Raw genomic sequence first — 15,022 nt, 5'->3', positions numbered from 1 at the left:
CTTATAAAATGGAGTAGAGGGTCCAGTTGCCAGGGATAATGAGAGACACGCCAAATTAACCAAACTTAATTCAAATGGTCATTAAGCAATGACCCCACCTGGTTTTCAGTCGTTTTACCATCTGTTGTAGCTGTTTCTTCTCAGATGGGCGAGTTCCCACTAGCTCCCAGGTGCGACCTGTTTATTAAGACACAGTGCCAAACCATACTCCGTAGCATTTGGTAACCAGGCTGTATATTAAGGTTACTAAGGCAAGTTGTAACATAATCTCAACTAACTTATTGAAATGGATTGAAATTTTCGAAAATTGATATCAAAACAGAAGAATACGAGTGTGTTTCTGATTCTTGACACAGATTATTTGGTAATTAAATTGTTAAGGCCCAGAAAAAACAACATTTTTTGTGGTAAAGTAAGATAGAAGTTTTTCAGTGGCTGTGAAAATTATAAAATAATTATAGAATAACAAAATTATTAAGCAAAAAAAAATGTTACAGCTGGAAGTGTCTTATAGGACAAACGTTTTAGTTTCCAACTGTGACCAATGTGTGTCTCAGAGATTATGGGTTGAGTTGGGGGGAGGGGGATGAGAGGAGGCCGAAATCTGCGGAACTCTGCCTCCCCTACCCCATCCTATCTGGCCACTACAGCCAGAACACTTCTGCTTTTGTCTATCTGTATGTAAGGATTATGTCTACTATTTATTTGGGGGAGAGAGAATTCTAAAAAAAGAATTTTAAAAATAGTTGACAGATGGGGAAACTGAGGTATGGAGCAGGTGAGCGGCCTGCCTAATATGTGTCATTCAAGCCACACTCTTGAAAGGACATCAAATTAGATTTGTGTTGGCTGTGCATGAAAAGTAGCCACATAAATCTTAATTTTATAGCATTATTTCAAAACTTCCCTAACATACAGATATAAAATATAAACAATCATATGAATCTATAAACAGACATTCTTGTATCTGATGGTGATGTTTTCCTAGAATAGGGAGGGACAGCTTGCCAAGGGTGATGTTTCAGCTGAGAAAGCAAAATTTCTGACACATTTCTGCTTAGTGGTCAGCGATACTAATATGCCCTCCCCCTCCTATATCTTAAGGGCATGAGCTAGAACATATGGCAAAAATCCTTATAGGTCAACAACAGAATGTTAAACACAATCCATCACTTTGCCACAAACTGATATGGTCCACAGAGCACAGGAGTAAAGTGTTCATAATGGGCAGCCAGATAACAGTCTGCTCACCACATTCTTTGGTTGCTAAAAATGAGGCTATTTTGGACCTTTACAATATATAGTCAAACAGTAGCCAGACAGAGTACTGTCAGACTTCCTCCAAGACCAGCCATCCAGAAATGGGTGCTTTAAAAGACCGTGTCCTAGACCCTCTTGGAAAGATCAGTCTTACACCGTTTAATCGTAAATTATCTTGTTTAATACCTTCCAGACCTTGAGATTGACATGTCATTACCAAAGTAAAAGAGAACCAAAGAGAAATGTAAAGATGTATATTATTCACAGAACAGATCTTACAAGCAATTTCAATTTATAACTCTACTGGCAACAATTTTCAGTGAATAGAGATTAAAAGCTTATAAGCAAGCACTGAAGCCAGAGAAAAAGGGAAAAGTTCAAACAGTAAAGAGTGCTCTTATTTTCTTTACCCCTTATTTCTTTTGTTTGCAGTGTCCTAAATATTATTCAGTTTCTCTAATTTCATCTCCATTGTGTTCCTTGTATGTTGCTTCTATAACAAGACACCCCCTCTTTGCCCTTTTAAATCTCCCACTTCAAAACTCACCTTCATAAAACCTTTCAAGGTCGTTTTCCTCATCATTATAATCTCTTTATGCTACATTAAAAGAACAAGACTTGAAGCTTGGCAATTAAGCACCTTTTAATCTACTGGGTTTTATATGTGTATGCAGTACAGACTGGTAGAGGTCACAAATTCTCAGTTTACAAAATGAACCAGTTTATAGCTCTTGAAGAAAATATTTTAAAAATTGTCAGGTTGAGGGTGGAGGAAGTATGTAGAAGAATATAGAATGCAGATAAAGGTGCATAACCCTCTATAGTTAAAAAATACAACCAACAAAAGTAGTGTTCAATCAAGACATCTTCCTTTCCAATATACAAGAAGAGACCAAAAGTTTATTTATAGCTTTATGTTCTAGTTCATTAATTACATCTTTAAATCTTCACAACTTATTCATTCAACAGTGTTTGATTTAATATTTATTGAGGGCCCACTCTGTGCCAGGCACTATTCTAACCACTTAGGGATCAACCAGTGAACAAAACAAATCTTACTGCATTGAATTTGTACTGTGGGAGTAGAATAAGCTGAGGGGGTAGCTAGGTAATAGACAACATATAGAAGTAAGGCAAGGAAAACAAAAGCAAAAATGAACTATTGGGACTTCATCAAGATAAAAAGCTTCTGCACGGTGAAGGAAACTACCAGCCAAACTAAAAGGCAACCTATGGAATGGGAGAAGATATTTGCAAATGACATATCAGGTAAAGGGCTAGTATCCAAAATCTACAAAGAACTTATCAAACTCAACACCCAAAAAAACAAAAAGTCCAGTCAAAAGATGGGCAGAAGACATGAACAGACATTTCTCCAAAGAAGACATGCAAATGGCCAACAGACACATGAAAAAATGCTCAACTTCACTCAGCATCAGGGAAATACAAATCAAAACCACAATGAGATGCCGCCTCACACCAGTCAGAATGGCTAAAATGAACAACTCAGGAAACAACAGATGTTGTCAAGGATGAGGAGAAAGGAGAACCCTCTTACACTGTTGGTGGAAATGCAAGCTGGCGCAGCCACTCTGGAGAATAGTATGGAGGTTCCTCAAAAAGTTAAAAATAGAACTACCCTATGACCCAGCAATTGCACTACTAGGTATTTATCCAAAGGATATAAAAATAGTGATTCGAAGGGGTACATGCACCCCAATCCTTATGGCAGCAATGTCCACAATAGCCAAACTATGGGAAGAGCCCAGATGTCCATCTACTGATGAATGGATAAAGAAGATGTGATATATGTAATAGAATATTACTCAGCCACCAAAAAAAATGAAATCTTGCCATTTGCAACGACGTGGATAGAACTAGAGGATATTATGCTAATTGAAATAAGCCAGAGAAAGACGAATACCACACTCATATGATTTCACTCATAAGAAACAAAACAGATGAACATAGGGGAAGGGAAGGAAAAATAAAATAAGATAAAAATGGAAAGGGAGGCAAACCACAAGAGACTCTTAACTATATACAGGGGAAAAACTGAGGGTTGGTGGAGGGGAGCTGGGTGGGGGGATGGGGTAATTGGATGATGGACATTAAGAAGGGCAACTGATGTAATGAGCACTGGCTGTTACATGCAACTGATGAATCCTAAATTCTACCCCTGAAGCTAATAATACACTATATGTTAACTAACTTGAATTTAAATAAAATCAATCAATCTATCTATCTATCTGTCAGAAAGTGAGCAGTGATATAATTTGTTAAAGAGAGAGGGAACAGGGTTTAGGAGATCAGTAATGCTGGGTATTGCAACTTGAATGGTCAAGGCAGGCCTCATTAAGAAGGGGACCTGAGGGGAGTGAGCAATGTGGTTATCAGGAGAAAGAATATTCCAGGCAGGCAGGCTGTACAAAGGCCCTGAGGCAAAAGGAAAGTCAGCGTGGCCAGAGGGGGATGAGCATGAAAGAGAGTAGTAAAAGATGAGATTGGAGTAGGGATATGATATATTTTTTTAATGACTCAAGCTTTATTGAGATATAATTCACATTCCATATAGTTCACCCTACATATACCATTTAGTTGTTTTTAATATATAAATAGAGTTGTGCAAAATTAACACTACCATCAGTATGAGAACATTTTTATCATGGTGAACAGATTTTGGAGGTTCTTCTAAGCCATAGTAAGACTTCGGCTTTTACTCTCAGTGAAAAAAGGGTCTATTATAAGTTTGGACCAGAGAATTGACTGTGATTTGACTTGCTATTTATAGAATCACTCTGGCTGCTGGACGTGAGCAGAGGAAGGGCAAAAGCAGAGAGAGAGATCAGTTGTTGCAGTGATCTAGATGGAAGATGATGGTGGTAGTGGTGGCAGCCCTGAGAAATGGTTGAATTATTTTGCATTTTGAGGTAAGCTGATAGGATTTGCTGATGGACTGGATGTGGGTTGTGAAGGAAAGAAGTCAAGGATGACACCACGGTTTGAAGGCTGAACAATGGGAAGGATGGAATTGCCATTGACCTATAGGAGGATAATCAGAAGGTCAACTTCTGTCATTTTGAGATGCTTATTGTATATTGAGACAGAGATGATGAGTAAGCCTGAGGTTCAAGAATGATGACTGGCCATATTGGAAGTATATGTGGGAGTCATCAGCATATAAATGTTTAAAGCCATGCATGAGGTCACCAAAAGAGTGAGTATAGACAGAGAAGAGAAGAGGTCCAAGGACTGAGCTATTAAGAGATAGGAAGAAGAAAACTTTGCAATGAAGTGATGGGTGAAAAGAATTATTTTCTTCTCTTTCAGAGATAGAAAATTCAGAAACCTTTTCAAGGTACCAGAACAAACTGCCGTTGGTCAATTACCACCTCAGACCACCTACCTTCCTCACCAGTGATTGGTCTACCCTTCAGAGACATTCACAGAGGGACCATTCCTACTATAATAGAAGCCTTCTGACATTACTTGACTCAGTGTGGAGGTGAGGAATGAGGTGAGGGGGTCCTTGAAAAATATTCTAGTGAGTCTTTTCATCTGACACCTCAACTGGCTTACTTCTGCATGGCTGGTGAAATGGGAACAGCTGATGTCAACACAAGGTGTTGGGTGTAAGGCTCAAAGCAGCAGCATGACTCCACTCCCATGAGTATTAATAACTGAAGAGAATTTGCATAGGGTAAGGATTTATTGAACACACAAGATGGCATTAAGGGGATTGTATTAGGTTTTGATGCTATGTCACAAATTCCCAAAACTTAGTGGTTTAAAACAACACTCATTTATTATTTCACAGTTTCTGCAGGTCAGAAGTTCAGGCATGGCTCAGTTTGGCTCTCTTCTCAGAATCTTACAAGGCTAAAATCAGTGTTACCCAGGTCTACATTCTCCTCTGAAGATGGACTAGGGATGGATCCATTTCTAAACTCCCTCCAGTTTTTGGCAAAATTAATTAGCTTGCCACTGTAGAATTCATGAAAATTGCTTCTTCAAGGCCAGTGATGGAGAATTTCTGATGCTTCTAGTCTCTCTTCAGAGAAGGCCTAAGCCCTCTTCTAAGGGCTCACGTGATTAGGTCAGGCCTACCTAGCATAATCTCCCTTTCCATTAACTCAAAGTCAGCTGATTAGGGACCTAATTACATCTGCAAAATCCTTTCACTTTTGCCATAGAATGTAATATAATTGTGGATGTGATAGCCCAAGACCATTGCCATATTCAGTTGGTTAGAAACAAGGCATAGGTTCTGTCCACATTCAAGGGAAGAGGATTATACAGAACTTCACACCAGGGGTTAGAAATCATTGAGGTCATCTTAGAATTTGCTTACCACAGTGATGGTCCAAGAAGCTAAACATTTATGTTAAATTCAAGTGGAAATATTGACCCTAAAAAAACAACACACTTTTAGGTGACAGTACATTTTGGCTGAATAACCTTCTCTGGGAGAAAAAAATGAAGAAAATTCACAGCCTGCCTTTAGAAACTAGCTTCACCAGACTTACACAAAAAATATATCAGAAACCTTATGATTTTTAATAATAAAATATAATAGCTATATAGTTATATTTATAGAACTATGTCATAGTCTAATTGATCTCCTTTATATAAATAATGATCTGTCTAATAATGAAATAATAAGCATCATATTGCTTTTGGATGTTAAAGGATTTTGAAAAAAAAAAGTTTTGAAAAAAAAAAGGTATTCTATACTATAGAACCAGTAGTTGGTATACATGTATGATAAAAGTGAAGAAAATTTCAAAAAGACTCTTAAACACAAAGTAAGTAGCAGTACTAAGATATTCTTGAGTACATATTTTCATCTGATTTCTGAATATAACCATTTGGCATCCTTACAAATATTATTACAGGTCATTATAGTCCTGTGCAGTTGAGGTCCTAAGGGCTACTTGGGGTAGTTTTTAAAATGATTATATCATTTTAGCCTAAAGGCTACTTGGGGTAGTTTTTAAAATGATAAATATTAGAGTTATTTTTAAAAATACACATACGGGGTGCCTGGGTGGCTCAGTCGGTTGGGCGTCTGCCTTCGGCTCAGGTCATGATCCAGGAGTCCTGGGATCAAGCCCTGCATTGGGCTCCCTGCTCAGCGGATAGTCTGCTTCTCCCTACGCCCTTCACCTTGCTGGTGCTCTCTCTCTCTCTCACTCTCTCTCAAATAAATAAATAATCTTAAAAAACAAAAACAATATGTATACATACATGTTCTATCCTGATCTAGGGAAATTCCTCTGATCTATCATTGGATAGCAACATCCTCCAGGACTAATAAGTGTTTATGAAATCATCTGTGATCATCCTAACATATAACTGTAATCTAACTGTAGTGAAATGGCAGCTTCTACTTTCAGCCAAGAGGACCACTTTGGAAGAGAATCACTGATGAAACATTCTAGGGAGACTCAGCAATGAGGCGAAATGATGTAACATATCTGAGTCAGAAAGTATGACAAATGAATATTTTTGAATACTGGAAAGCTAGGCTTATCTCACAGAGAACAACCCCACAACACTTGAACAAACTGCCTTCCAATGAGGCCAAATATAGCATGCAGTATAGTTTCTGAGTGAGGGACTAGGCCTATAATAAGAAATAACCACATTATACCACATTTTCACTGTATATAGTTGACTTGGGTGAGGCATTATTAGGGCCGTGCTTCATTTGAATTGGCGTAAACAATACACGGGTTCTACTGTCCTACAGCTTCCGTTCAGATGACTAAAGTCATGGGACTTTCAGCATAGCTAGCTGATGACAGTGCACACTATTTTGTCCCAAAATTCCTGTCCAAGCATGGGCATACCAATTAGATGGCAAGCACTTTAAAGGCAAAGGATCAGGAATTGTATAGTTCTTGTATTGCATAGTATGTAGTATGACATCAAATAAATTTTTTTGAATTAAAGTTACAGGTATAATATCTTGGAGAAGATTCATGCACTGCACAGGACTGCAGGATCCTGAGATCTCGTTCAGCTCTCGGATTCTATTCAACTTATAAACATTGACTGTTCTTCTATTAAATGCAGAAATTGTATGAGATGCTGAGAACACTAAGTTCATGAAGTCATAGTCCCTGCTATCAAGAAATTCACAAAATTCCCTAATTCTTTGTGAGCCTGCTGTGATCACGCTTTCTTCCAAAGAACCTGTAAGAAATACCTAGTGATAGAACCTTGGAGTTTCACAGAACACAGTTCAACAATTTCCAAATGATGACTCAGGCCATATTGTATAATTCGGGTTTTGTTTGCACAACCAAAAGTATTTCAGCACCCACCGAAATTTCAGTTTTAAGGAATTCTTTAACAAAGGCATCACATGTTAGGATTTAGGGCACAGATATGAAATACATACGCACCCTTGGGTAAATTATCCATTGGCCATGACCATTCCTTTACTCAAACATTGCCCCTTGCTGACAAAGCAGTTAGGGATTAAGTGCAAAATGTCAGCTCAAATAAATGAGCCAGAAAACCAACATATCACTTTTCTTTTCCACTAAATTAAGATCAAGAGAGCTGGAGAATATTTTGTCTAGAATGATACAAACATGCAGGTGCAAAAACTCCTATGTACCTTTGCAAAAAATTACTTCTCTGACCTCTGGCTATATGGAGACCTTAATAACGCAAGCAAGGTTTTGAATGAGAGCGTATGGGAGGCATTTTCACCACTTTTGGTGACTTCAGTAGGTTTAAGACATGTTTTTGCATTTATTGCATATACTCATAAAACAAAGGTGAGAACTTTCAACTTATTAAAAGTCTATACATTGAAGTTTGCTTTTCAAAAATGTGTAACTTCTGCCTGCTTTCCGCCCACAGGTTGCCATTATCTCAAAGGTGAAATTTTAGCATATGACTAAAAGGTCCTATAGCTACAGCTTCATGATTCAGCATCTAACATCAATAATTCACAGTGAGATCATAGGCTCTCTGTGGAAAGTAGTGACATACTTGCCTTATGAAAGGAAGCTTAGGGCATATTGAGAGTATTTTGAATTTAGACGTGTGTGGGTGTCAGACATTTGTCTCTTAGCTGGTGCAGTGCTGAAGGATCCTCCTTTGGGAAAAGCTCTCTGAGAAAGGTGAATTTGGGTTGCAAGGCTAGGATACACACATGTGGCAAGCAGCTCCTCCTGAACATGGTTTTCAGAGTTAATCTGGGCAGGTGGGAAGCCTTTCTGCTTTCTGTGGAAAAGATTCCAACTTGGTTCCATGCCATCACCAAACACAAATGTGTTGATTTTTCTTTTTTGAGCTTCCAACCCTTGCAACCTTCCAAAAATAAATCAAACCAGCCATCAGGGCACCGAAATAATACTACTACTAATAAGCAGCTTTGCCTAGACTTACATAAACAACACTTCTGAGGTAAACTTTGCCCCAGAGGTCTGAAACACTCTTTTTATGTAACCTGCTTACTAATAATTACTAGACTTGGGTGCATTAGCCCTGGAAATAGATTTTAATAGCAACCCCTAAAAACAAAAGACATGAAACGACAATTTAAAAAAAAAATGTGCGCCAACTAGAAAAACACTTGGCAGCCTGCTCCGGCCTCAAGTGGAAGACACCCCCTCTCCCCCGCCACTGCAAAGACCCCCCCACCCTCCTACCAGCCCCTCCAACAGGATGAGAGAGTCCGCTCCGCACCCCCCCCTCCCCGATTCTGCACCGCCCCCGCCCCAGAAGCTCGCCTACCGCGTGGCTCCACCCCCTTCCGCTCCTCTCCCCACGGTTCCAGGGGCTGGGGTCAAATTGTCGGAGCAGGCTGATTTGCATAACCCAATGGCTGTGCGTATGCAAATGAGGCGGGTGGTGGTTGGCTGGAGGTTAGCAGGATAACTCCGGCGAGCGGGGCCTTTGTCCTTCAGTGGCTGTGAGGCAGCTGCCGGTGGAGACGCCGGGGGTTGGGAGCGGGCGAGCGAGTGGGGCGGGAGGGACGGACGGCGCTGCGGCGGCCGGCGCTGGAGGAGCCCGTGAGGGAGTGCAGAGGGCAGGCGCCCGAGCGCCCACAGTGGCAGGAGCAGCCCGCACGCCGCTCTCTCTCTGTGGGGGACCCGCAGTTGCAATATGACTTTGGAGGAATTCTCGGCTGGAGAGCAGAAGACCGAAAGGTAAGGCGGCCGGAGGCTCTCCCCGAACTCTTCTCGCCCACTGCGCGCACCCCAGCGCGTCCAGGCTGTGCAAGGTTTGCCGGGGAGCGAGCGGTTAAAAGTTTGCAGGGGCACCTCCCGCCGGTCTCTTTTGGAGACCTTCCCAGAGGCGCCAGTGGACCGAAGGAGCGTGCCCCCAACCCGGCCGGGCCCCTCCGGCCTTGGCAAAGGGCAGAAGGGACCGTCCCTGCCCGTGCGGCTCCTGCGGCTGGCAGCCTGTGGCTGCGCCCAGCGCCAGGGACTGGCAGCGCCCTCGGGGGAGGGTGGCGGGTGGCCCTCTCGGGGCTTTTCGCAGGCCTCCCGGCCTCTGGGCGTGCGAGGGGTCACGGGGTGTGTGTGTGTGTGTGCGCGCGCGCGCGCGAGGGGTCACGGGTGTGTGTGTGTGTGTGTGTGTGTGTGTGTGAGTGACAGGGCCGGGGGAGGCTTGGGGTTTGCAGAAAGCCGAGCGGCGCGGTGGCGCACGAACTCGGGAGGGAGGGTGGCGGTGCCGGGTGAGGGGGCGGCGATGGCCCCGAGGGGACCTGGGCTGACGGGACCCGCTTGCTCTCGCTCGCGTGTAGGATGGATAAGGTGGGGGATGCCCTCGAGGAAGTGCTCAGCAAAGCCCTGAGTCAGCGCACCATCACCGTCGGGGTGTACGAGGCGGCCAAGCTGCTCAACGTGTAAGTGGGGCCCTCGCGAGTCCCCGGTGGCACCCCTTCCCGCCCCGGCCCGGAGGCGACCTCGCGGAGCGCCCCCTCGCACTGCCGCGCAGCTTCCTGCGGCTTCCCATCTGCCCCGCGGCCGCCGGCCCTGGAGGGGGAGCGAGCTGGCCGGGGCGCGACCCCGGAGCCCCGGCTGGTGTTGCGGGCGTCCACGCGGACGGGTGGTGCGTCTGCGCTCACCCCCCCCTCCCGCTGCCCTCAGCGACCCCGATAACGTGGTGCTGTGTCTGCTGGCGGCGGACGAGGACGACGACAGGGATGTGGCTCTGCAGATCCACTTCACCCTGATCCAGGCGTTCTGCTGCGAGAACGACATCAACATCCTGCGCGTCAGCAACCCGGGCCGACTGGCCGAGCTCCTGCTCCTGGAGACCGACGCCAGCCCAGCAGCGAGCGAGGGCGCCGAGCAGCCCCCGGACCTGCACTGCGTCCTGGTGACGGTAAGCGAGGGCGGGCTGCGGGCCGGCCGGAGTTTGAGTCCTGGAGGGAAGTGAGCGACGGTTGAGAGTCGCCTGACTGCAGATCTGGAATGAGGGGGAGGGCAAGAGCGTGGCTGCCTTTGCCCCATTAGAGCGTGTGGCTGGACTTTCAGCCGAGATGTGCTGGTTTCATCATCAGGATTTTCTCTGGTACAGAACATGTCTAAGCACGTTGGAGGCTGCCAGCAGCGGAAGAGATCCTTGTGAGTCAGCACTGTCAGCCCAGCGACTCCCTACCTACATCTGCACTACCTCCCGTGACTAATTCCTTTAGTAGGGCAGATTAGATAAAACCAAATAAATTCCTGGCTCACCCTCATTAAGGAGTCAGCTTCATTCTCCACCACTCAAAGTTAAAAATAGAAATGGTGTAGGAGACAGACCTTATTAATTCCCTAGAAATACATTAAGAGGATGGAGTGGGAATTTTTTCTTTGCAATCGTGCCTTTTTTTAATGGACACTTTTTCCCTGATAAAAACCTTTGGTAGGTAGGTAAGTTGTGTTTCCAGAGGTAAATATGATAGCTTTGTCTTTTACATTTTACTACTTTTTGGCTGGTCTAGTTAAGTGGCAGCCCCAATCATTTTGCTACTCCTGAAAATTACTACTCTGTCTTCTGGGAGGATATCAGGTGGCAATTCTCGTTAACTGTTACGCAGCTGTCATTTCGTAGTACACAGAGTATGGAAATATTTCTCAGCGCTGTTTCACTCAGGTCTCTCCCACAGGACAAGCCTGGTGAATGATACTCTCCTGCAAAACTAAATAAGTATCATGCAAACATATGTATATGGTTCAGAGGGTTGCATGTGTTCGTACTTTGCAGAGTATGGTTTGGTGGAGAATTACCCTTAATGATTTTGCAGGAAACCAACTACCAAAAGAAAGTTTATTTTTTATGGTTGTAACTGGTCTCTATGTCACACAGCTAAAGTATAGAATGTTCAAGTTGTCTTTCCCTCGACATGAGTGTCATTATTAACAGATGCTGATTTTTTTTTAAATAGTAAATTTATTTTTATCAATTTGTTTCCAGAATCCACATTCATCGCAGTGGAAGGATCCTGCCTTAAGTCAACTTATTTGTTTTTGCCGGGAAAGTCGCTACATGGATCAGTGGGTTCCAGTGATTAATCTCCCTGAACGGTGATGGCATCTGAATGAAAATAACTGAACCAAATTGCACTGAAGTTTTGAAATACCTTTGTAGTTACTCAAGCAGTTACTCCCTACACTGATGCAAGGATTACAGAAACTGATGTCAAGGGGCTGAGTGAGTTCAACTACATGTTCCTGGGGCCGGAGCTAGATGACTTTGCAGATGGAAAGAGGTGAAAATGAAGAAGGAAGCTGTGTTGAAACAAACACAAGTCAAAAGGAACAAAAAATAACAAAGAACCACGCAGGAAGGAAAACAAACTATGTATTAATTTAGGATGGTTGAGTTACATTTAAATAAACCAAATGTGCTTTGTTAAAGTTCAAATGTGCTGCAGTAGTTTGGGTATTTTTGGTTTATATGCCCTCAAGTAAAAGAAAAGCAGAAAGGGTTAATCATATTTTAAAACCATATTTTATTGTATTTTGATGAGATGTTAAATTCTCAAAGTTTTATTATAAATTGTACTAAGTTATTTTATGACATGAAAATTTATTTATGCTATAAATTTTTTGAAACACAATACCTACAATAAACTGGTATGGAATAATTGCATTATTTCTTAATGTGTGCTTTTGTTTCTTTTAACTTGGAATGTATTTTAAACAAGTTTTTTTATATGGAAAAATTAAAACCCTTCTGAAATCATGTATCTATAGTATAAGTGTCTATCTGTATAGATATAGATCTGTGTGTGTTATGTACGTATGTATATTTTTTCCGCTTTTACACATTTGGGCTGGACATGGCATAATTTTATTTCTTAGTCTTTATTTAACAGACATTTTACTGGCACCCGACTCTACACTATCTCCAAAGTCCAAAAACCAAAGGTGATTGAAGTTTGCAGTTTGGGGTTGCAGTTAGGGGAAAGACATGTTCAAGATTACACTTGCAAAACTGGAATAATTACCATTCAGTGACATTAATGTTATAGTAAGAATATATGCAAAATGCTAAGGAAGCAGAGAGAAGGTGACCAAGGTAACCTGCAAGAGCGGAGACGTTTTTACGGTGGAGAGGTCATTTTATGTGGGTCCTAAAAATCGAGTTTCATTTCCCCAGCTAGAGAGGAAAAGAATGTTGCTGGCAGAGGCCCTGGTTTGTGCAGAGGTGTGGTTCCCTGAAAGACCAAACCCGGTTCAGGGAACAAAGATTCCGTGTGCCTCTGGTGTGGAAGAGAAGGTGGAAAAAGGGGGTGGGGATTAGGCCCAGACTCTGAAGGGCATTCGGTGTCACCCTCAGGCATTTGGGCTTCCTTCTGTAAACTTTGGGGATTCTGCAAAGGCCTTCACACGGGGAGTGACGTGGTCAGTGTTCTGGGAAGATAACACTGGGGACTGTGAAAGAGAGGTTATTGGGATAAGAGGCTGGAGGTAACGCCAATCAGGAAGTGACTGGACCAGTCCAAGGCTGTGCAGTTTGCAGAACCATGTTTAAGGAACAAACAGGGAAGTGGCCTGGCAAAGAATTCCAGTGCCCCTATTCTCTCTAGAGCTGTATGTTTTCCAGCTGAACGTTTCTGCTCTGGTTTCGAGGGGTCTGACTAGATTCGATGAGAGAGATGGAAGAAAAGAGCAAAAATGAAAGGCTTCAGCAGAACAATCACCTCTTAGTTGGAACAGTCACTTGATGATTAACTGCAACAATCTTCTCTAGGTATAGCCAAAGAAAGCAAAAATGCTTCCTGGGGAGAAGACTGACATAGTTTTAGTCCACGGGAATTTTTTTTTTTTTTTGCCTATTTGGCAAATGGCACCCCCCACGGCTCCCCTGCCATCTGTCTCCCATCCTTGTCATGACTACATGTAATTAGGAAAAAGAAGTCAGGAGAGAAAACCAAACCAACTAATAGGAACACAAAGCTCCAAGTTTCTGCATCTTATGAATAACACAGGCCCATGAAGCCCTTCACCTCGCAATTAAGTTTGTTTTTCCACATCTGCTAGAAATGTGGGTTGTTAGGCCTTGTTTAAGCTCATTGTATTTTATGCAAGCTAGTGCCGGATCCAAAATGTAACTGGTACTTAATCTTTGTTTTACCAAAAGATGGAGAGCAGTGAGTTTTGAATAGAATGTTCTTACCTTCCTACTAAGGATTTTTTTTTTTTTTTTTTTTTAAAAAGATTTTATTTATTTATTTGAGAGAGAGAGAATGAGAGAGAGAGCATGAGAGGGGGGAGGGTCAGAGGGAGAAGCAGACTCCCTGCCGAGCAGGGAGCCCGATGCGGGACTCGATCCAGGGACTCCAGGATCATGACCTGAGCCGAAGGCAGTCGCTTAACCAACTGAGCCACCCAGTCGCCCCCTACTAAGGATTTTTAATCCTCTTCCACATTTGCTTGATTAAAAACCCTTGCAAAGCTGAGTGAATTAAACCAGGAAGGCAGAGAAGCAGCAGTGTTGCTTGGTGTGTTAGTGTTAGTCCCTCTGCATCTCGTTCTCCTCATCTATAAAATGGAGGTAAAATGACCCAGAATTGTTCCCTCTTCTACAAAACTATAAAACTAAAGCTAAGAGCTAATGTCGGGTTCATAATTGTAGCCCAGGATTTAGCGCACTTCTCAGCAAGCAGTAGGTATTGAATTAATATTTGTTGGCTCAATGAATGATTTAGAAATAATGAATGCAAATGACCTGGCTATGATAGGTGCTCAATACAGCCTATTACTAAAATGCAGGCGGTAGCAATCGGGAAACTAAAAACCGTCGGACAGATTTCTCTGATGCCTTAAAACACAGTATAACTATATTTTGAGAAAGGAGTTTCAAATCTCTATTCTAAATTCATAGTGCTTAGAGATATGAAGTGGTAGTGTCCATTCTTCAGACTACTTTGTTTCAGGAAGATCCTAATAATTAATGCAAAACTGTGGTTTAGGGTTTTGTTTTAACTGTTGCTATTCTTTCCTGACTGAACATAACACGAAGTTAACATGGCACTGAAAAACCCAATCGTGAAACAGTTGAGTTAATTGTAAACAAGTGTGCAATTACCTGGGCAACTTCTACCTCTAATTGATGTTAATATTCTTCAGTCATTGCCTTAAATGCTATTAAGCCTACTTATTGCAAGTAGGTGGAAATGTTACAACAGGAACAAAAGTCCCTTCATCTACCTAAGGTGTGTTGTATGTGGAAAATACCTATTTTTACACTGGCAACTTCACCTCAGTGTTGTAAATACCATGGCCTCCTCCTTTTACAA

At 42.5% G+C, this 15,022-nt stretch overlaps 1 protein-coding gene across 1 annotated transcript; it reads left to right on the top strand.

Annotated features, from left to right (window-relative positions):
• The first annotated feature begins 9,198 nt into the window (after positions 1-9,198).
• GADD45A (growth arrest and DNA damage inducible alpha) lies at positions 9,199-12,369 on the top strand. The gene is made up of 4 exons (XM_032426470.1): positions 9,199-9,431; positions 10,031-10,132; positions 10,377-10,614; positions 11,692-12,369. The coding sequence occupies exons 1-4, from the start codon at positions 9,388-9,390 to the stop codon at positions 11,803-11,805; spliced, it is 498 nt and encodes a 165-aa protein (XP_032282361.1). The 5' UTR covers positions 9,199-9,387; the 3' UTR covers positions 11,806-12,369.
• The last annotated feature ends 2,653 nt before the right edge of the window (positions 12,370-15,022 follow it).

Source organism: Phoca vitulina, unplaced genomic scaffold (assembly GCF_004348235.1).
Source record: "Phoca vitulina isolate PV1807 unplaced genomic scaffold, GSC_HSeal_1.0 scaffold2, whole genome shotgun sequence".
NCBI lineage: Eukaryota > Metazoa > Chordata > Mammalia > Carnivora > Phocidae > Phoca > Phoca vitulina.
The sequence above is the reverse complement of the archived record's forward strand: the minus strand, read 5'-3'. Positions and strand labels throughout refer to the sequence as shown.